This window comes from Anguilla anguilla, chromosome 3 (genome assembly GCF_013347855.1).
Source record: "Anguilla anguilla isolate fAngAng1 chromosome 3, fAngAng1.pri, whole genome shotgun sequence".
Lineage (NCBI taxonomy): Eukaryota > Metazoa > Chordata > Actinopteri > Anguilliformes > Anguillidae > Anguilla > Anguilla anguilla.
The window spans coordinates 65,814,154-65,837,368 of NC_049203.1; the positions used below are offsets into that span (position 1 = coordinate 65,814,154).

Sequence of the window (23,215 nt, forward strand, 5' to 3'; positions counted from 1 at the left end):
ATTTCCAGTGGCTGTGGAGGAAAGGGTCACGACGTACTGTGTGTACAATGTTTACAGATTGCATACAGTGCAAGTCCGTAAGTATAGTGAAAGGGCTGTAATGCCTACGAGGTTCACCCGATATGGGTGCAAATACACTACATTTCCCAGAGTATGTGGACACCTGAACATCTCATTCTAAAACCATGGCCATTAATATGGAGTTGGACCCCCCCCCCCCCCAATTGCTGCTGTAACCAGCTTCTCATCTTTACTTCCATTCAGCATTTAGAGCATTAATGAGGTTGGGCACTGATGCTGGCCGCAAGGCCTGGCTCGCAGTCGGCATTCCGATTCATCCCAAAGGTGTTTGATGGGGTAGAGGTCAGGGCTCTGTGCAGGCCAGTCGAAGTTCTTGTGCTGACATCGTTTCCAGAGGTGGTTTGTAACTGTAGTGAGTGTTGCAACCTAAGAACAGATGATTTTTTACGCGCTACACGCTTCAGCACTCGGCAGTCCCGTTCTGTGAGCTTGTGCGGCCTGCTGCTTCACGGCTGAGCTGCTGTTGCTCCTGTATGTTTCCACTTCGCAATAACAGCACTTAGAGTTGACTGGAGAAGCTCTAGCAGGGCATTTGATGAACTGACTTGTTGGAAAGGTGGCATCCTATGACAGTGCCACTCTTCAGTACGACCCATTCTACCGGCAATATTTGTCAATGGCGGTTGCATGGCCGTATGCTTGATTTTATGCACCTGTTAGCGATAGGTGTAGCCGAAATAGCTGAAGCCACTAATTATAAGGCGTGTCCCCTTACTGGAAATGTTGTCAAACTTCAAATTAAAGTTCACAGCCTGCACTTTAACCTCATAGTCACGGTTTCATTTCCGATCCAATGTGCTGGAGTACAGAGCCGAAACAACAAAATTTCTATGAACTGTATGTGTAAGGAGAACTGAAACTTCCGATGCAGCAGAGAAATTACCAGATTCATTTCCGTTCATTTTCTCTCCTTCCTTCAAATTGCACGTGAAACAAGTCAGCTGAATCTAAGCAGGCCTGAATTGGGTTATCACTTGCAGTAGCTCTATAAGTACTTACCATGGGAGATCTCTTGGGATATTTATGTTGCTACTGGGAGAAGTGTTGGTGGACCACTGGAAGGCGCTGTTCTCCATGGCTAAAACATAAAATTCAAGTACCCCAATATTAAATATTGGAGCATTGTGCTGCTACAGGCGCCCTCTTTTGGATTACATATGAAACGGAGGTCCCGACTGGCTGTAGCCATTAAAGATTCCATGGCACTTGAAATAGTAGTATTAACCCCTCTCTCTCTCTCTCTCTCTCTCTCTCTCACACACACTACACCTGATTGACAATGAATGTTTACATAAGTTTATATTAATTGGTAGGCCTGTTTCCAAAGGTTTTCCAAGTGTTCTCGAAACTGCGATGAGATGAATTGAACTCCATTTAATAATATATAAACTCGGTATGTCATTTTAGTCACTTTTTGTAAGATAAATGTGATGATACAAATTATGCATTTAAAAAAATTGCAATCAAATAATCCAGGTAAATCAACGAACTTTCCACAGACAATTTTCTTGTGCATATTTTCATCCCACTCTTATTATCTTTCTTATCTTTTTATCACCCAGATATCTTTTTAAAGGAGTCGATCGAAATCAATTCCCTACTAATTTTAAGTGTTAATTAAGAGTTACATCGTTAAATAAGATTATGTAACTATTTGTGTCCTGCAGTGAGCGCGATACCACAGTTAATTGTACTTTTTGCAGAGAGTCGTTCGAACGCCTGGCGCTGTCCCCGGTGCTGAACACTGGACCGTGATCTAGTCTCCTCCCTCTCCTCATGATCTTCTAGGCGTTAGGGATAATTATACTTTCGTGGAAACGTGTAGCTATAAGGAGACATATCACCTCTGGGTATTTTTCGAAAAGCTAATTTTTACAGTTAAAGAGGACTTGAGCTGGGATCATGACTCACAGCGAAGGCACGGGCAAGAAAGAGCAATACATTTCTACATCACTGGAATATGTCTCGGTATTACCATTTTCAACCATGTTGGCCGCATGATTGTGGATTCCTTAAAAATAATTACAAGGTAAGCCTTTTGTGGAAACACAATACAAACAGAAGCTATTGCCAAACGACATTAACCGGATAAAAACTTTTGTAGTCAGATTTAATTGCATAAATATTTGACATTATTTACATAAAAACAATGAACGAACTCATCAATAGTAGACTGGGGTGATGCTCATTTTTTTATCAAACAGTTTGACACACTGATACTGGACTTACGTAAATTTCACAAGGAAATAAAATGGTCAAAGCAATCACATTAATTTTCTTCGCCTGCCATTGAGATCTCTGGAACACAACGTGGTTTGCATTCAGGAAAAGTAGCCTAGCCTACTCCGAAAAGTCTATATAGTCGACATCCTAAAAAGCGACAGGACGTATTTTAAAACTTATCATTCAACAAGATGCATACAGTACGTATTTTATACATACATATATCATTCAGTACATGTTTTTAAAAAGACATACAATAGGCTACAGTTATGAAGAGTATGAGTCAGTGTTGGGTCGCGGATCTTGCAGAATATGTGAAACTAGAGATCTAAGCAGAGAACCACATAGGTACAATCCACACATTTTAATTAAGAAAATATATATTTTTTTCTGGGGCTCATTTGTAATCTTTTCTTTTAAAACAGATGCCTGAAATTACATGGGTCGAGAAGTGCTACCCCCACTAACGGGCACACCTGGCATATTTCACAAAATAACTTCGCAAAACAAACACGGAACGATAAATCCCGCCATCCGGCGCGTGTTAAGGATTTCATTTCTAAACAAACGGGATCGACGGTGCCTTGACCTCAACGGCCACGGTGTGGCTCCAAAACATCGCGAAGCGGAAAATTGGCTAGGCAAGAAGTACTGAGGAATTCCTTCAACTCGTTCATCAAAATAATATTTTTACAATAGTAGCCCATTGAGTGAAGCTCTTAAGTCTGTAGGCTACTTTAATGGCGCGTGTGAAAATCCGCTGTTTTATCTGTGAGGAGAATATTTTTGCATTGGCTACATGTAAAAAGAATCATCTCTGAAAACAGATAGCATTCAATGCATGCATAGTAAAATGTCCAGTATTAATTCAACTCTTAACAGATAACATTTGGTCCAACTCTGAAACGTGTGACCAATCTGTTATGAGTTTAATTCACACTGTTATAGCTGAATAAACACTGGACATTTTACTGTGTACATGCTTGAAAGAGATTAATCCTCAAGTGTACACAATATATCTGACCTGTTTTATTACCCACGCACAGTGAATCGCTCTCTTTTTTATGCACGAGAGACTGGCGATGTGCAGGGATTAGATTTGACTATTCTAAGTCTTTTTACCCAAGCAGGGACCGAACTGTAGTACATTATCAAATTTCCCTTTCAGAAGGCACCAAGCAAAACAAAACTGGAAATGCAAATGAAGACAGAGCAAAATACTGTGATTTGTAAATGTATAGGCTATTGAATAATTTGTTGAATGGGTAGGTTTTCTATATGGGACATATAATCCCAGTAGCCAGTGTAATCACAGGTTAACAGATTTGGACTTTTGTTCAATGCTTTTCCGGTTTTAAAAAGAAAACAAAATCATAACCTAACTACTAATGACGTTCATTAGTTACGAAGCGAGACGACAACCAGTTGGCATACACAGCAGAAGCTACTTCTTTTCGTCAGAAATGGTGTTAATCAGATAAAGAGACAATAACCGGATTCAGGCAAACAATGTACCTTGTTCCCTGATTTTTATGCTGAATTTAAATTATTGTCTTATCTTCCCTTAGTGGAAGAAAGATGCAAGAAAATTGGAACACAGTACATACAACCTGTAAATGTTGCCTCTCTCTCTCAAATAATAAGGCTCTCAAAAACTTCTGTCAGGTATTTATTCAATTTAATTAAAGGACGTAACACAATTCTCAATTCAATCGTCAGGGTCCAGACCAAAATGTAACAATACTTCACAAATGCATACAGTACATACAATTTTATGACATGGCAGTGTTAAGTATGCAGCCTATATGGTTACATCATGCATTTGTTTAAAACTATATTTTAAAGCCACCTGCTTGTACTTATTGGACTCGCAACAGCCAGAGGATTTCAAAATATTAATTTATACTTCACCATACTGGTTATGGTGAATTTAAGACCTCAAAAAAGACTGGTTCAATCCACATCTGTTTCCATAAAACCGAAGCAAGCATTCCAACCGCATGAGCAGCTCCTGAAACGCCACTACCAGCATTTCTGGAAATAGAAAGGAAACGATTGTTTCTCCAGGTAGCTGACAACGTATCTCTTCTGCATTTAAATAATCTTCTATATTCTGTCACTTAAATAATATGACGTGTCATTGATTCGAACATTCAGTCGAAAATAATTGATTTGTGCTTAATGAACCAGAACTCAGATGTGTGTATTTCAAGCTTACTATGGATGTTGCACACTTGATAACGCTGGATAGCACGATAGCTAATAGTTTGCGCACTCATACGTCCACACTAGACGACAATACTTCGTGAATGTTTTGAATCACTTGTACAAACAGCAAAGCGTTTTTAAACTCCAGAACATTCTAACATGCTGTAACCGTTAAATATGAAGCAAACACAAGACAAGAAATTAAAACTTTAAAAGGTATTTACAACAAACTGCTGTTCATATTGACTCAAACCTCCCGCGTGTTAGCTTGTTTGGCAGCCAGGCTATATAAAAAACCGCCAGGTACAAATGCAATTTACATACCTGGGTACTGAGGCTTTGGGGAGTTAGTCTAACGTGTAGGTTTGACCTTGCTCTTAATTATACTGTTGCGTTTGTTTCTGAAATATACTCGTATTCAGTTCCAACAAAATGTCCGGTCAAAAAATTCAAATTTTGGAGGTTGAAATTCATTATGGAAAGGCAACTCATGCGTGTCTCGGGGAAAGGTCATTTTTCTGACCTTATAGTTTAATCCACATGAATTACACGTACAGTACAGTAAGCAGCATCCACATTTGAGCTATGTACTATAGTCTACTGCGACCGAGCATTAAAAAGAATAGACCATACAGTTTCCTTGTATTGGTCATATATGCAACCTTGTGTTTTGCTGGCTCGCGTGTGAAAAAAAGAATATTTTTTTATAGAAATCTATATTTTATATGGGAAATATACATAAACTACACAACATGGTCGGTTTATACAGATAGTTATTGGAAATGTTAATGTTAAGTAAGACGTTTTTGAATTTTAAGTATTTCTACTGAAACTCCAACATATTTCGAATACATATCCTAATCAATGGCTTTTATTATTTTTTTTAAAGTAACATTTAACTCAGCAACCCTTTAGACTTTTACTTTTGTGGTATAGTAGTTTGTCCTAGCCCAAACTACCCCTGAGCCCATACCACTTATACATCCTTCATTATTCCTCAGGCATAGATAGCTGGTTCACGTGAAACTACAATACAAGAAAAACAATCATCCTTGTATAGCAACATTTCTTTTGACATAATTTGAACAGCAAAATGTGTTGGCTTTATACTGCACTGAATTAAATTGAATGTTGAGGTTATTAATTCCAACCTAACCATAATAAAATTAATAGTTAGTTACGACATCGATTTTTAAATGATTTTCGGGGACACTTAGTGGAGGGAGTGTGCATTCCAGTCAATAATAAAAGCCACCGCGCGCCAGAGCATTCATCATCCTATTACTGTAACAAATCCAGGCTCCAATACATGAAAGGTAAAATGAATTACCGACGTTAAGTCGTCAATAAAGTCGTTTCTGTAAATGGTGTCTCTGAAGACTATCGCATTTTTCAACCCGCTTTATCAGCACCTCGGAAAATTACGTGGCCGTCCTTTGCTGCGCGGCCTATAATATGGTCCTGTTCGCTCTGATTAAGCGTCTTGCCAGCCGGCAGTGACGGCGCTTTTGACCAGATTTTATTCCCCTCTGCCGTGATGAACGCCAAGCTGATCAGGCGGAATGAAGAGTAATTAAAGCCTATAAATTATCTTTTTTTCAGCTCTTCTCAAGGCGTCTCTTGCAGGCAAGATAAGCTCGAAAGTCCCCATTTAACGCCTGAAAGCGACTGCGTCTAACAATGGCTACTCGGCTAAATAGGATATTGATAGTGTCCTAATTAGAATTTAATTAAGTACCCACTCTAGCTTTTAGGATAAAGATTTCAATTCGCGCAACTTAAATGTAAATAAACTGTACAGGGATTCGGGCCATTGCTGGATAAGCACCTTTTTAGTAATTGGCATTGTTTGTTTGTTTGTTTGCTTGATTGTGTGTGTGTGTGTGTGTGTGTGAGAGAGAGAGAGAGAGAGAGAGCGAGAGCGAAAGCGTAAACGTTATTTGGGCAGACAGTTGCTGCTTATATTGACCGTAATTGCATTGAATTGCATTGGGAAAAATTATCACTTCAAATATCAAATTAATCTGCTGCATCATGGTTACATCTTAAATAATCTGTCCCTGTAATTTTAAATGTTGGCTACATATTTCAGATAGATAAACAAATTATTACCTGGCATTATATGGTAAATGAAAGTCTTTATATGTCAGACAAAAGTTAAACTTACCTTAAACAATAATTTAACAAAAATTCATGTGTAAAATGTGTGTGTGTAAAATTAAGAACCTCAGCCTGGGTTTACTGCACGTGAAGTTCTGACAGACCATCAGCTGTTAAAGCAGATATTTTTAGTGAATATTTGAGCATCTATTCGAAGGCGCGCGCATCCAAAAAAATTACAAAATAGATTCAGTGAATTCAGAGGGATTTAAGGTTGGTGTTTGACGGTTACACTCCAAATACATTTATTTTAATAAAGACATTTATACTTAATACAATATATCTGCTAGGCTACTACTACTGCTCATGCTAATAACAATAACTATGTACATAAATATAAATATAAATATTATATAGGTCTACATTTCAGGCCTACATGCCTCCAGAGTCTTCAGGGTGGTGAAACCGTTCAGACAGAATTTTTTCATTTCCTCACAGGCGGTTCACAGAAAGGAGCATTTATGCAAACAAAATTCAGTTATAGTGCACGGGAATTCAAATAGCATGTTTTGTTTGCTTTTGATTTTCTATCGTCAAAACAATAAAATCGCTTCTCCTGAACTATTTATATAAAGAGCATTTATTTAATTATGTTTTGGCTAGTATGGTTTACTTTTTTTTGCTTATGGGAGCTGGGGCAGAGGGGGTGGAGGGTGGGTGCTGGTTGAGAGGCTGGTGGTTCCGCCTGAAGGTACAAGCATGACGAGTATAGTAAGCTACACGAAGCAAAAACAAAAACAAGTGCACGGAGCACAACATATTCTGGGTAGCTCCTGAAGATGTCCGCATGACAACCGCTCTGCTTGTGCATGATCGTCCTTTACAGGAGTTTAGTATACCGTTAACTCCGGCTAGAAGAAATGTTATGTCACCATGATCCCTTGTTTGGTTTGCTAAAATCTGTCAATTATTTATTCACAGAGTCGAAAACACTATTGGACGGCTTCACCCCTGTCAAAAGAGATCTCCGCTGCTGATTGGTTCATTGCACGTGTGAGTAGACTCACGTGCTTCCGGTTAGTCTGGGGAAAAAAAAGGTGTGTTAGAGGCTGAGCAATTTTAGGAGAATTTCCCGAAGATCGAAGCTTCGTAGATTAGAGAAGGGCTGGGACTGCGAGACTGCGCGCAATGTATTTTCAGTTTTTTCACGCGGCCAGATTATGACAGTTGGAGACCTAAACCCACACGATGCCGTCCATTTAGAAATTAAGAGAGTAAAATTCGGCAACGGCATTTAATGTCATAAGATACTGTTGTTTTTCCTTCATAACTGGATACAAATATTGACCAACAAGTGGAATTCCGTGTGGGAGTGAACGTTCCCGTGCTGAACTGGTTCCAGTTATGGAAGAGCAAAAGGATCAAAACGGCCAGGATTCGAGTGAGGGAGAGAGCGTCTCCCTTTCTCCCAATATGCCGTCTCCGCCAATTTTGCCCCATCAGGCAGTGCAGCAAGCTCACAGAACCACCAACTTTTTTATTGATAACATTCTGCGGCCGGACTTCGGATGCAAGAAGGAGAGCGGGAGCAGGGAGCGGGCACCGACCGCGGGCAGGGATAACGTCAGTCTTCTGAGAATACGGCCGTCTCATCCTACAATATTGTGCCAGGATTCAAACGGCAGCAGTGACGGCACTTCTTCCTCGTCCTCCTCTTCGTCTTCGCCGTCCTCGAAACAGAGCGCGGCGAAGCCGGAGCAAGGGAACGGAACTAACGGGACAAAGTACGACGAGGGCACTACGTCGATTGTGGTTGTAAATAAAGGAGGAGCCGATAAAAATAAAGAAGCGCAGCCGCTGCTGTGGCCCGCCTGGGTCTACTGCACGCGGTACTCAGACAGACCGTCATCCGGTAAGGCAGAACGTTTATACTTTTTAAATGTAAACGATTCACGTGAGAACCAAATCAAAGTGTTCAAGTGCAAAGAGAGAGGGAGAGAGTGAGAGCACGAGAGTACTTTCCTCAGATATCACAAGATATCACGGCTGTTTGCTCTTACAATGTGTGTTACATATTTATAATTTTTAATGCTTATAATTACCTTGAAAATTGTAAATGCAAGTATTTTATTACTTTTAATAGTTTTCGTAAACCTGCATGTGCGCTAGAGATTTAGAACTGATTTTTATTTTTTAAAAAAAATATATATATTTGTATGTAGCCTATTCATTGTGTAAAATTAAGTATCCGTCTTACATTTGTCGACACTTGGACCCCGAATTTACGTAGATCTTTAGGTGGAATTACAACCCAAAATATACGTGGGCTCCTGGTTTATGATGAGCATAACTAAATAAATAAATACATTTGAAGTTGAACCGAAGTAATATCAACAACTGCAATGAAGTAAAGTGGAATAATTTTATGCTTATTTGAAACACACACTGACCAACAGGAGAAATAGTCAGCAACGTTTCAAAAGCGTTACTCACACTGAAATTGAATATAATATCATATTAAATGAATCGCACATTTGGTGTCGTAAATTGTTGAGTCAGTGTCGTTTGAAACTATTAGAAATTGCTTGCTTTTAGTGTTTATTCAGAAGTTATAAATCCAGTCCAAAGTGTGAAATATTTCTTGTCAAAAGTAGTTTTAGTGCAGATTCGGCCTACATCTCTGCAGCAGTTACAACTGTCAGAGTTTATTGTTAAGGATTAATTTATTGTAAAGGATATAATCATATCTCAATAATAACAGTAATGCAATTTCATAGATACCGGGCAGTGTTTAGTAATTTTTGGTCTTAATAGTTTATGCTGCTTTTAGCCGGAGCGCGTGGAAGACTTGCTAGAATATCCCAAGGATTTGCTGCAGCAAACTTTTCTGAAAGTTATAAATAGGCCTATGCAAAGATCCGTTGTAGTCGTTGCAAGAGACGTCTGCACGCGGACATAGATGGTGATGGAAAGCTGATGAGAGAAAAATCCATTGATTGACCGACTGAGCGACCGGTCTCCACACCAACGGCGTCTTCGGTTTCAAATCAGGGTGGAACTATAAACCTTAGTGCTCCCCGACAATACTAATTTAATTGTAGCTTTTATAATAGGCTTTTTAGGACTAATAGCCTTTTAAAGCAATATAGGGAATATATTCGCAAAACTGTTTTATTACCGTATGTTTCTACGTCGTCAATGTACATTTCTTTGTCTTTTCGTTCCAATGAGCCTGTGCGATTACCTTTATTTTGGTGTAGAATTATAACACACTCAGGAAAGCTTGTATAGACCACCAATTCCTATTTTACATATCTTCCTTTCATTGTACCTGACATGGTATAGTATAGTTCCATAGAAACATCATCTGATATGTTAATGGCCTACTGTATAAAACTAGAAGAGGCACGCGACTGATGCTGATGCTGCGCAGACGGGTAACCGAAACAAGGAATGTTTTTTATAGAGACAAATATGTAAATAAACCTGCTGCTTCCGTCTGCATGGCCGCAATCAACCGAGTCATACAGATTCCTCTGTGACGATACAGGACTATGAAAAATAGCTCATTTCTTTTAGGCAGTATTGGTCGTTTTCAGCATTCTCTGTCGTATTGTGAATGATAATTTAAGGTACCCACTGCAACGTTTAATATGAGCAATTATTGCATATTGCTGCCTGCGTGATCATATTGATTAAAAATTGCAATTATAAAAAAATTCAATTATACACGGAATGCAGAAAAATAGATACCACTGCAGATGTACAATACTGTGGTTCTCTCGATTTTAGGAAAGAATAAAATAATAAAATAAACAACACTGTAAAAAAAAGGTTAAAGATAAAAATCAAAAGGTGTTTGACGTAGAAATTTGCCTCCAAAATTAGACTAGACAGCCATCGAAACTGAAATAATCATAAACACAGATATCTAGGCCGACTATAATGACGTTTTAAATCAGCTGTGCCATAGCTTATATCAAGAGCAACAATTCCAAAGATAAAGAATAATTATGTTGTCGATTTATAATTATTTTGAATCTATAATCTTTGTAGTCGGCTACTTGAGTTAGCGTAGCACTCGCATACTTTACTGCAACAATAAAGGCGAGACATGCAAAGTGTATGATATTTAACTGATATCTATTATCTATATCGATACCCACCATTTATGAAATAAATTGTTCAAACCAATTGTTTTGATTTTGATGTTGTGTTGCTCTCCTCCTACGGTGTACATGCAAGGCTTTATAGCCTGTTTTTCAATTTTAAAAAAATTAAATAAATAAAATGCGCCTGAAATGTACACTTAAATAAACTGAAGGCGCCCTGATTCCACACTTATTTAAGTTTATGAGAATATTTATGGTTTTTCAATGTACAACGCATACAGTGTATAATCTTGCTATATTTAGGATACCTGTTTTCTGAAGACCAGTTTATTATGGTATGAGTTGTTCGTAGATTAGCATTTTCTCCAGAACTGACTGATATCTGTTGTAATAATGGCACAACAATACACTTAAAATTCAGGATATTTAGTATTCCAGTCGAACGTCATACCGATCATATTGAACAATGATTGCCTGTCTTTGTTTTATTTTATGGTTTTTATTCTTGCATTGCCTTTACCTTAGACGTGCATTTCAATAAGAATATGCATTTTAATATGCAAAAACAGAGCCAAAATACTGAATTTCACAAACCAGTTAAAGATATCGTGTAAGCTAGACCTGATCTATTTTTCCTGCTGCAACTAGCCTATACCAGAAACACAATGAAATCACGCATCGATGATCACACGTCCTCGCAATGAATGCAATTACTGGAACTTAAACGTAGCCTTGCTAGACTAAAAGGCAAATGGTGATTTCAATCGCTGCTATATGCAAAATCACTGCTGTATGTAAAATAACCCCCTGAGTGAAGCAGACTTATGCCTTCAGTCTTGGCCTAGTAACCAAGCGTGTGGTGTATGTGTCTATGATCTGCTGTTATATCTGCATTCGTTTTATTTGTTGTCTGTGCTCTATAGGCCCAAGAACACGAAAGTTGAAAAAGAAAAAAGACGAGAAGGAAGACAAGCGCCCGAGAACAGCGTTCACGGCCGAACAGCTGCAAAGACTTAAAACGGAGTTTCAGGCCAATCGCTATATCACGGAGCAAAGGAGACAGACTCTGGCCCAGGAACTCAACCTCAACGAATCGCAAATAAAAATATGGTTCCAAAATAAGAGGGCGAAAATAAAAAAGGCCAACGGCATCAAGAACGCCCTCGCGCTGCAGCTCATGGCGCAAGGACTGTACAACCATTCCACCACCACCGTTCAGGAAGACAAGGTGGACAGCGACTGAACCGACTCTCTTTTTTTTCCTCTCACGTGCCATAGATAGCATACTTCTGGGGAAGGATTATTATTATTATTATTATTATTATTATTATTATTATTATTATTATAGCCAAATTGTGAAGTAAACCATAAATCTAGACAGAGGGCTATCCAAATCAGACCTCTGTCTACTACATAGCGTATATATATATATATATATATATATATATATATATATATATATATATATATATATATATATATATATATATATATATATATATAATTGTAGATATTTAATTTCAGGTGGTTAAATATCAGAAGGGTGTACCTGTACCGAATAATACTTGCTGGGAAATATTTGTTTTCTTTATGAAGCTGATCACTGTTTTTGTACATCTCTGAATCATCACGATTTTTTTTTCAACAGTTCATTTTTGTCTCCCGAATTCAAACTGCATTCAACCAATTTTACAGATTTCGTTCTTGATTCGCCGCTTGAAGCCAAAGATTTTAATATGTTCAGAAAAAAATGTGGACTGAAATAAAAGTGTATAATGCACACGATTCATTTCGTTCCTCTGGCTTAAATTCCTTTCGGTCGTAATTTAAATTAAACCCGTTTAGCCCGTCCTGATGTCTGGGTTGGCTTTTCTGTCGGCCTAAAATTGACAGCGCTGGAAGATCACATGAACGTTATAGTGGCACAGAAAAGGAACCATAAACCAGATTTAACTTCCAACGATGTTAGCTGAGTATATTATTACATTCTTTCTCTCTTTGTCTATCTCTCTCTCTCTCTCTTTCATCTCTCTCTCTCTCTCTCTCTCTTTCATCTCTCTCTCTCTCTCTCTCTTTCTTTCATCTCTCTCTCTCTCTCTCTCTCTCTCTTTTACGCACACGCACACGCACGCACACATATACAGTGGCCTCTATAAAATAAATAACATCAGCTCCATGGTGGCAGCGTTCAAGGTTGAAATGCCAATATATATTCCTTAACAACCCACTGATATATTCAGGCACAACAGAGGAAGTACAGCCAGGGTATTGGGCGAGACAAGCGGAGCATGGGTGGGGGAACAAGTCTGTGGGTGGAGATGCAAAGGTCAAATGGCACAACTCAAGGTCATGCTGACGGTCTGTGCAAAGATCAGCTATTGCAAAATTCCTTCATTCTTACTGGCTTTCCTGCAGCACTGTGTTCACATTATTATTATTATTATTATTATTATTATTATTATTATTATTATTATTATTATTATTATTTAAAAACGATTATTATAATTTTTTGTTGATGCCATCGTAATTAGACGTCTATTTATTCTGTTCATATTCTGTGTGCTTTCTATAAACAATTTGTGCCCATTGTTTCACACAATTATAACCTTATATACTACTACTACTACTACTACTAATAATAATAATAATAATAGAAATATATATACATCTTTTAATCCATAGGATTATAGGATTATTATCTAACATTGTGAACTCAGTTTAAATTTAAGGACAATTAAAACCGAATGCTGAGGTTGTTGTAGGCTAGACTTCATCATAGATAAATCAAGAGACATGAAAACCTGAAATAATTACGGGTACACCATTCCGCGTGGCCTTTACATCCGCCTAATGTAAGCATATATGAAGGTTTCACAGTACTTTGGATAATTTAACTTTTTATTTTATTTGATGACCCTTTAAACATTTTTTAACGACGTACCTACCTGGTACAAAACGTGGCCAAATTAAACGATTATTCTAAAAAATTTTAAAGCCAGTCTTTTTTTCTTGGGGTTATCTTATATGTGTGGTATTTTGGTCTTTTTTTATTTTGCTTATACATTTTTCTCTTTCGGGACATTTTTTGACAATTACGTGTATTGCCTTCGACTGCTTTGTTATCGTTGTGCTTGATATTTTTGCGTAATGAGTAGGCTACTGCAATAGGTTTACACCAGCGTAAAATAAGTGTGTTTGTTTCGAGAATTAAGCAAAATTAGTCATTTCAATAACGGTTTCTGTGGTATATGATTGACCAGCATTCCAAATTAATTCGTTTTTTAAATTGCCAACTATTAGGAGCTTTTAAAGAAATCTGTACGACCAAGTAATAGGAGGCTATTTTATCACGAATGATGCAATTACCCGGATGAAAACGCGTTAGAATTTTAGAGTTTTTCTGCAATTCTCCCCATGGGTCATCAGCATGCAAGGATGTATTTTTAATTGTGGACAAAATTTCGCGTATTAAACTTATCTGTATATTCACTAGGCAAGTGAATGCTTTTATACAGGTGTTGATGGAATATCACGTCAGAAAACCAAGTGTGATACGTGAAAAAGGGAAGCAATTCGTGAGCCCAGGGAAACACGTGTTTATCTCCACCTAGCCGCAGTGAGTAGCCTACGACATTAGTGAAATTACGAAACGTAATGTATTCGTTCGTTCATTTTGGCATATCTCTAATCTGTAAGAAGTGTATTTTGGCGAGAACAGAGCCCTTATGGCCCATGTGACCCGACATCCCCACCCCAAGCTGTGTTCTTGAACTGTTATATGTTTTTGGTTCTGACACGCGGTGCCCCTGGTAGCAGTCGGATCATTAGTGTCCTGGGGATCTCGCGTCGAGCAAGATGTGGTTTTGTGTGACTGCCCTGTAATTAAACGAGACCTTAAATTGACTTCCCTTCAAGTCAAATGACTCTGTCAGAACTTTCAAACTGGAGTTTTAACACTTTTCTTGAAGTTAATAGAAGTTAATGTAGATCATTATGACTTAGGCTATTACTTTGTATGGCAAAGACGCAAACGCATCAAGGCTATTAGTTGCAGCTACCGCTTTTTAACAGATGCCGAATGAAATCTTGCGTTTACATAGCGTATTTATGAAACATTATTTAGTACCTCCTGGACTTAACATTAATCATTTACTGTGTAGAGTCTATTTACACAATGTACTCACAGACACACACAAAGATGTTACATTTTTATGCTAACATACACTTCTTGACTTTGGTGGAGTCACTTATACATCATCTCTTTGTTTATCTCTGTCTCTAGCTCTCTTATTAATCTTGTTTATGCCACTAAGATAAACGTAGGCCTATTATCCCTCGCACACTTTACACAGCTAAGATGATCGGTTGGTATACAAATACAATAATGATTTTAAAAAACATAAATTTGCCTATACTTAATTTCTTACACTTGAAAAAATAACAAGATTATTGATTTAAAAGATCCCGGGTTTGAACTATAAATACTACTGGCAAGAAGGAAGATAATCTTGGCATTTTAACGTATTTTATAGTCAGACCATACCATACAGAAACACAAGCGCATTCAGACCTTCCTAAAGACCGGAATGAAGAAAAACTTCACCCACTTTCAGGTGCTACCAATCATATATCAACTGTCTAAACAAAATGCTATAACTATTGTTTTAATGCAAATATATAAATTATATATTTTAACTAATTAAATGTATTAGTTAGAAGTGCATGGTTACAGTGCATGGTTTGGGTAACTGAAATTCAGTTCGAAAAAAGCCACTATTTACTTTTATGGATCTTTATCACGTCGTTTTATTCTACATATTTAAAAATAATTATAAGATGCATTATAACGCGAATCCAAAACGAGTTACGCAAAGGTACATTTTTGCGCACTGCGTTCTGCCATAATATTACGATTTAAATGAAGAAATGAAACATAAATCTGGGAAAAGTGGAATTAAAAATTCTATTTTATATTGAGGAAATTGAGTGTCCCATTAAGCTCCTATAGTTGGGTTGTTTAGAACTTACTGTTTGAGTCTCTTTGATTCTTTATGCTCAATTAAATACGAAGGTCTACTAAACTCGGAATACAGACATAAAAAGGAAACATTAAAATTATTATCCTAGCATGTTTAAGTAGTCTGTTGATGGTTAAAGAACATAACTGCAACACTAAGTAATTGTCGCAGTAGGCTACTAAAGAGACGTAGCAGAACCGGTGTCTACCTAATTCGCAGGTAGACGTTCTGGAATTAATCAAGGCGCCCAAATGAAACGGCGCATCGCGAAGTTTTCCACCATCAATCACGCCTTTGAAGCGCTGTTGCTGTTCAGACGATAAACAGACAGTTTATCATGCCGGAATCATATCTTCCTCTGCTACTTGCATTCGGTTCAGCACAGTTTTGTTGGAACTCCCAACATGGGATTAAAAATACACATACTTTCGATCATAGGCTATAGCTTATCCCAAATATGATTTTTTTGTTTTGTTTATCAGACTGGAACAATTGTTTTAACAAAGTGTAACCCGTACTGGACCTTCACCACGAACTAGGAAACGTTTTTAAAAAATGCCACTGAAAGTAAGTTTCAGGTCGCTGAAACGTCCTGTTTCAAAGGCCTACCCGATACCGTTGCATTATTCCCATTAAAATAATCAGGCTCACAAATAATGACAGTTCGACATCGCAAGAAGCTAGAATTGTCAGAAAATATGCGCAACATGAATTGAAGTATACCGTTTCATAATTGTTATTTTACATTGTTTTAAAATGAATAATTATATAACCCTTTAAGGTGCAAGATCACAAATATGTGATTAGAATGTTCTTAACTGGACTGGTGCAGCAATCACTACTGGTAACTGAACGCACGATAGATTTTGCATTCGACCCCATAATCTATTGCTGATTGATCTAAATATTTCTGAACCCACAACCCAGTGTTTGGTACGCACTCGGCAATGGGCCAAGATGAATTTACAGAAAGAAAACTGAAATAAATACAATTTGACGTAGAAAATCCGGTGCCCTTTAATTTACATGAGCTGCTCTCGCACTGTATCCGGTCTGCATTTTCTGACGTCATGGCAATCGCTGTGACGGACACCTTAACATTTTCCACCATCACGTCTTAAAGCACATCCCAAATTTGTATGCTTGCATGCCATTTTGCGCATTTGTGTGGGGTGATAGTTCTAAAATGGTAACTCAGCAAGTGCAGCTTGTCCAGCTTATAGTAAATATATGAATGAAATGATAAACAAAAAACACCTGATATTTGGTTTTGAAGGCAAACCAGCCAGTAAAGGTTTAATTATAATGGTATGCTCTTCCCTTGGAAGTAGATCTTCTGGTTAAGTTCTCTGACTGGTGCCACACTGCAGCTTTCTAAGCAAAACCACACCACGTCACATATGTTCACACTAAACTCTGGGGTCTGTGGCATGCTGGAAAAATTCAAAAGTTTCTACCATCAAACAAGCAGCGGGTTCTTTGGGAAAAAGGCCGTGGAATTTTTTCAATTGTGCTTGAAATTTGGCTGGCGAAGAAACTGAAAACTGTGTATTTGGGGTTTCTGAGGAAAGTCATGGACCTACTGTAAAACAAATGAAGCTAATGATGCTAAAGTGAGCACAGGGCTGGTTGAGTAGTATTACTGTACATGTACTTGGATGTCTCTTGGCTGTCTGTCAGCTCCTCGAGGTGGACAGATATGGACATGAAAGAGAAAGCAATAGATCCATTAAAAGTAACAAGGCGAAATGAACACTCCCACACCTGGTCACTTAGCAAATGCACAGGGCGAGTGTTTAAAACAAAAGAACCCCTAGAGTGATGGAGCTTTTTTTTTCATCCTTTTTTTTTCTGCTTGGCCTGCATTTCAGCAATGGCACTGCCTTAATTTGCATGCAAATGAAAGCAATAAACGAGGTCACTCTGGATATTTAGGGGCTTGGCTATAAAACTTTCACTTAGAGAATCAATGTTGGATTCCATGGAGCAAGAATCCATATTGCCACCAGAAACCCTACTAGAAAATACATTAAAATACATTAAAACCACAGTCCCCCACAGTTTGAGTTACAGCCTGTAGCGTCTGAGTATCAAGTATCATTGCAGAGTGGCTGTTAAAAGAAGCATTTATTTTGGGGGGGGGGGGGGAGTGATTGGAGGAGGCTGCATTTTGGCAGGGGATGGGGGGGGGTGATTGGAGGAGGCTGCATTTTGGCAGGGGATGGGGGGGGTGATTGGAGGAGGCTGCATTTTGGCAGGGGATGGGGGGGGGGGGGGTGTGCGGGGTGGATAACACTTTGGTGTACACCCCCTGTGTGCCCTGCCCTAACCGAAACACTGAGCACACTCATGCTAGGCTGATCAAAGCTCGGCGGAAACTTAAAGTGACCGAGAATGGGGCTAAGCTATGCTAATACAGGGGCTAAGTGAGCTCTAATCCTGTTAGGATGTAACATGGAGGGGACATGGCAGTTAAAGTGTAGTCTCACTTCAACCCCCTACCCCTCTTTTTATTAAGCCCCCCCCTCCTCCTCCTCCTCCTCCTCCTCCTCCTCCATGTGAATCCCTCAGCAGGACCAACCTGCTCCTCATCCCCCATCCACCCCCCCCCCCACACACACACACATACACACACATATATAAACTCACACACGCATACATACACATGCTGTCAGGAAGAATTTGTATTAAGATTACTGTGTGATTAAGTGTGTGTGTGTGTGCGTACGTGCATGTATGTGTGCATGCAAGTCTATCCTGTCTTTGCTTTCCTTGAAATGTTGGGGAAGATGCCTTCTTTAGATTGCTTGAGTGATTAGTATTATATCGGATTAGTGTGTGTGTGTGTGTGTGTGTGTGTGAGTGTGCATGTGAGTGTGCGTAGGATCAGCAGAATAAGGAATGGCATCATATCTTACTCTGATGCCTAGTAGTGACGGTTTATGGAGGCTGATATGAAGTATTGTATCACCAAATACTGTGGTATTGTAAGTAATAATAATAATAATAATAATGACTAAAATGCTTTTTTCCTATGCTTTTCAAGTTTCAGAAGTATAACGGTGTCTTACGGAGAGCGACTGTCTTCATATTCCTCGTCACAAGGTAAGGGGTTAAAGGCTTAGGAATTTGGGGATAGAGCACCCCAGCGGATCAGCCGTTGTGTGGGCTCCCTGATTTTCCAGCACGGTTGTCAGTGGAGGGGATGTTAAAAAATGAGTTCACTCAGACATATGCGCTTTCTGTCACCGTGATAAACCGTGAGGATGACTGATTCCGTTTTATGGCCGGTCAATTGTGCCGCTCTATCCGTGAGGTATAACGGAACAAAGCTAGCATTCATGAAGAACATCCCACGGTGCGGCTGAAGACCCGGCGGCTTCAGGCAAAAGGCCATAAAAAATCATAGCAGTTAAGCGCAAATTACATAGTGGAGATGAGCGGCGTGGCTTGTTTATTCTACGCGTCAAATCCGCTGGCTGCACCGTCGGGTGACTGAACGGCGCGCTATGGTACAAATGCGCGATCATCTGTCGGCCTTCTGCCTTCTGCTGTTCAGTAGCTTTTAAACACCCACTGATCACTCATCATACACAGGGTGCATTATTTATTAGGAGCCGTTGGCTTCAGTGTGAACTGAAACTGCCAACAGAGGGCGGGATGTTGTTTTTGATTGGCAAGTACATACATTAGCCTTACATTTAATCCACTCTGGTGTAACAAGCGTCCTTGGTGTCTTTCATTAAGGACAATTTATTCTCATAAACCGATGATGATGTTGAAGTACGGGCAGAAGCTTTATCGTGGCTTTGAGTGTCTGAATTCAATTCAAAGGTCCCCTCTCTCTGGTTCATGTTACAGTAATAATATTTGTAAACATTGCATGCTGCACTTTTATTTTTAAATGAAGCCATATTGTGGAGTTATAAGGCTGTAATTAGCTGTGGTGTAGTATTGGCTGTGTTGGATTCTTTTTATTTTAAGTATTTATTGAATAAGCCTGCAGTTCAAAATTTTATTTGTCTTACCAAAAGGTGTGAAAACACAAATCCACAAAAAAGAAAAAAGAAAAAAACAGTGTGATGTACAAATCAAATTAAATGACTGGATTTGTTTGTTTGCAAAGCAGAAAACTACCCTTTTTTTTTTACTTTAACAGTTCATCTAAGTTTTCAGAACAAGAATGACAAAGTTATTATATAAAATTTCTGAAGCCAGTGCTTTATTGAATAAATATGGTGGTATGAATATAATGCTTGAACTCTATCAGCTGTTCTTATTTTGAGCTCAGGAACAAGGCTTTTCAGGCGATGTGTTTATGTAACATTTGAATCAAATAACGTTTTGATGTTTTCTTGAAGACTGTTACAAATCATAGCAAACATCAAAAAGAATATGCAAATGCGTTATGTTTATAAAGTTACAACAGAGTGAAATGTTCACAATGTATTGCTATCTTGAATTAAAATTTTGAACACATACACACACACATGCACAGAGAGAGAGAGAGAGAGAGAGAGACTTTTACTTTGATGCCCTTTTGTTAGAACATCATTGTCAATTCATTACACTAGAATAAAGATAACAAACAGGAGAGAGAGATTCAAATGAAAAAAACAAAGTAAAAAACATCTTACTTAGAATTGAAATTTCATTAGATTGGCTGCATTTCTTGAGCGTGACTCAGTTAAAATAGTAGACTAAAAAAAGGTCCTGTAAGTGCAGTTTCTAAACCACTCTTACATTAGTAAAAATTTCATGCATGTCTTACATTCCGGTGTGAAGATGTATACAGTACATTTCTCTTACACAGACGAGATTCAGTATACGTGTTTATGTGGCGTTTGTGTTCGTGAAATGAGCTTGTTCGTGTTCTGCACGTGCGAGAGAGAGAGCACGGTACAGTACGTACTGTAGACAGAGTGAGCGAGCGTGGATGAGGGGGTTTTTTTTGGTCAGAGTCCCGCTCTTTGTTTTGCACGGTCATGTGGGGCTGGAGTCCTCAGGATAATCCGCTATGGCACCGATCCATCCTGCTGCCAAGTGATTTACTGCCTTGTGTCATCCTCGGCCCCCAGCCCAGGAGGGTAAATAACCTGAACCCCCCCCCCCCCCCCACACACACACACATTAATATGCATTGGAGCAGGACAGAGTGCTGGGCTGAAATGGTGGGTCCTCAGCATAGCCACCCCCCTCCACGAAAACTCAAGCTCAAATATGACTGAGAATGGGCGGCAGTGTAGTATAGAGGGTAAGGAGCTGGTCTCGTAACCTGAAGGTCACAGGTTCGATTGTACCCTTGAGCAAGGTGCTTAACCTGCATGGCTTCAGTATACATCCAACTGCATGAATGGACGCAACGTAAATGCTGTGTAAAAAGTTGTGTGAGTCGCTCTGGATAAGAGCGCCTGCTAAATGCCTGTAATGTCATGTAATTGTGAGAATGGTCAGGAACCTGTAGGCAGTTTAGCAGAAGAGTCCAGCGGCAGGATGAAAGTTATATAACCCCAGGCCATTTTAGTATGAATTGCCTGAGCATCTCAAAATGATGCCATCAAACTGTAGTGTCAACGGTCACTCTTGTACATTCACGTAGCTAGGCATGAACATGTTCTTTATGGGTGTCATGACGTGGCTCACAATAATTCAATATGTTTTAGTTGAGCTGAGTGTGTGTGTGTTTGTGTGTGTGTTTGTGCATGTTTGTGTGCGTGTATGTGTATGCATGTATAAACAGTATAGAATAGAAAATGCTATTATTTAAATATTGGTATAAATATTTTTAAATACACTAACTGAAGAAGAAACTGGCAGTTAACAACAAAGCCATTTCAATTTACCTGCCTTACTACTGCCTCACTCTAACTTTAATTTAATTTAATTTTTATTTTTTCCACAGTAAAGGACATCGAACTTTGTTTGGACCTTAAGCTTGACAGGGTGTTTAACAAAAACGACTGCTGACGACTTCAAAAATGCGTATCATACGCGTGCGTAGTATTCCATGTAGCGGTGGGCATGAAAGAAGCGCGAAGCGAGGGAGTGAAAACTTTTCTGACAGGGTGACGCACCTTCACATCTGCCGCTTGCTTCCGTGGCAACAGGAAGAGGTGGGTTGGGAGCTCCTGCACATCTGGGCTGTTTTTTAGGGAGATAGACCACAGCTGGAGCACAAATTAGTTTTTAGAAAGACCCTTTTATAAGTTAATAAATGTAGAGATTAAACAGTATAACATTAAGATCTTCAGCAATAATTGAGCCAGATACCGATCCAGATACCTGAAGTAGGTTATTTATTATTTTGTATATAACTAGCGTGATATGTGAAATACCAAGTGGGAGATGAATTGTGTAAATTCAAATGTACTCACATGTGCGTCTCAAACAGTCTCCACATACATTTTAATAACGAAGAGGTCTCGCGATGCCCAAACATCCCGAACAGCTCGCGCACTGCGCTGACAGACAGTTCGGGTTACAGGCGGAGGGGCATTACTGGAATATCGCAGCGTGGATACCGTGGATAACTGCTTTAACACAGGCCACGAGATGTGTGGTCTGTGGGCTGTGGAATGTGATCCAGTGTGTGCCCGTCTGTATGCGCGCTCTCGCAGAAGGCGTTTGGGGGTCACGGACTCTTCGTTTTATGCAAATTGAGAAAGTTTGTCTCGGTGTTCTCGCGCAAATGCTCGCGCCACAACGAGCTATTCATTCCCGTCCCGCCGGGAGGGGGGTTCTCCCCGTATATCCGTCATTTTCGAACAGGTGCAGTGGACAGAAGCACCTGGAGCGGGAAAGAAATGCTCCAGTTTACGCACGCTGGCCCGGAATGCAGTCAGATTTAAAATTTGAACGGAGCTTTGCACTTTGATTCGGGAGATTCTGGGTGGCACTGATGGCGTTGAAGGATGCATTCTCACCCAGTATAACGCATGGAATAAAAACATTGCTATATCGGGCAGGTGCTACTTTTGAAATGAATGGCTGCAGTCTGTCGAGATCTCTCAAAAACACCAGTGTTGTCCTTTCCCCTTCCTCCTGCCCATACAGAAAGGAGCCATTTTTAATGAGGGCCTGTGGATGCTCTTCTCCCCCAACCGTAAGGCAAATTTCAGCATTACAACAAAAGCACCACATTAAATAGAGGGAAGGCTATAATAGATAGAACAGCATTACAGAGAAAGCATAGCATCATTCATTTGGAATGCATTGAATTTTTTTAAAAGATGGAAGTTTTTTTTTTTTTTTCCATTTTTGGCAATAGATGGTACTGATTATACTATATAAGTGCTAACTCAGAGATAGGCTACTGTAATTCTATAGGTGCATATTGTGTGGTTATGTAACATGCATTTTAAAGTCATATCTTCTTGAGAATCATATTTTAACCGTTAGATCGTGGCTCTGTGCCAGAAGGTCACAGCTTTGAAGAGGGGATCAGCGCCTGTGTGGTCTGTAGAGACTGTAGAC

The 23,215-nt window shown here is 39.1% G+C and overlaps 1 protein-coding gene across 2 annotated transcripts; it reads left to right on the forward strand.

Moving 5' to 3' along the window:
• The first annotated feature begins 1,434 nt into the window (after window positions 1-1,434).
• On the forward strand, window positions 1,435-12,509 carry LOC118222805 (homeobox protein engrailed-1-B-like). 2 transcript variants are annotated; one of them, XM_035408664.1, is made up of 3 exons: window positions 1,435-1,474; window positions 7,594-8,524; window positions 11,648-12,509. In XM_035408664.1, the coding sequence occupies exons 2-3, from the start codon at window positions 8,017-8,019 to the stop codon at window positions 11,965-11,967; spliced, it is 828 nt and encodes a 275-aa protein (XP_035264555.1). In that variant the 5' UTR covers window positions 1,435-1,474; window positions 7,594-8,016; the 3' UTR covers window positions 11,968-12,509. The 2 variants fall into 2 exon arrangements, with proteins under 2 accessions (XP_035264555.1, XP_035264554.1); XM_035408663.1 differs by lacking the exon at window positions 1,435-1,474 and adding an exon at window positions 1,902-2,110.
• Window positions 12,510-23,215: the final 10,706 nt, after the last annotated feature.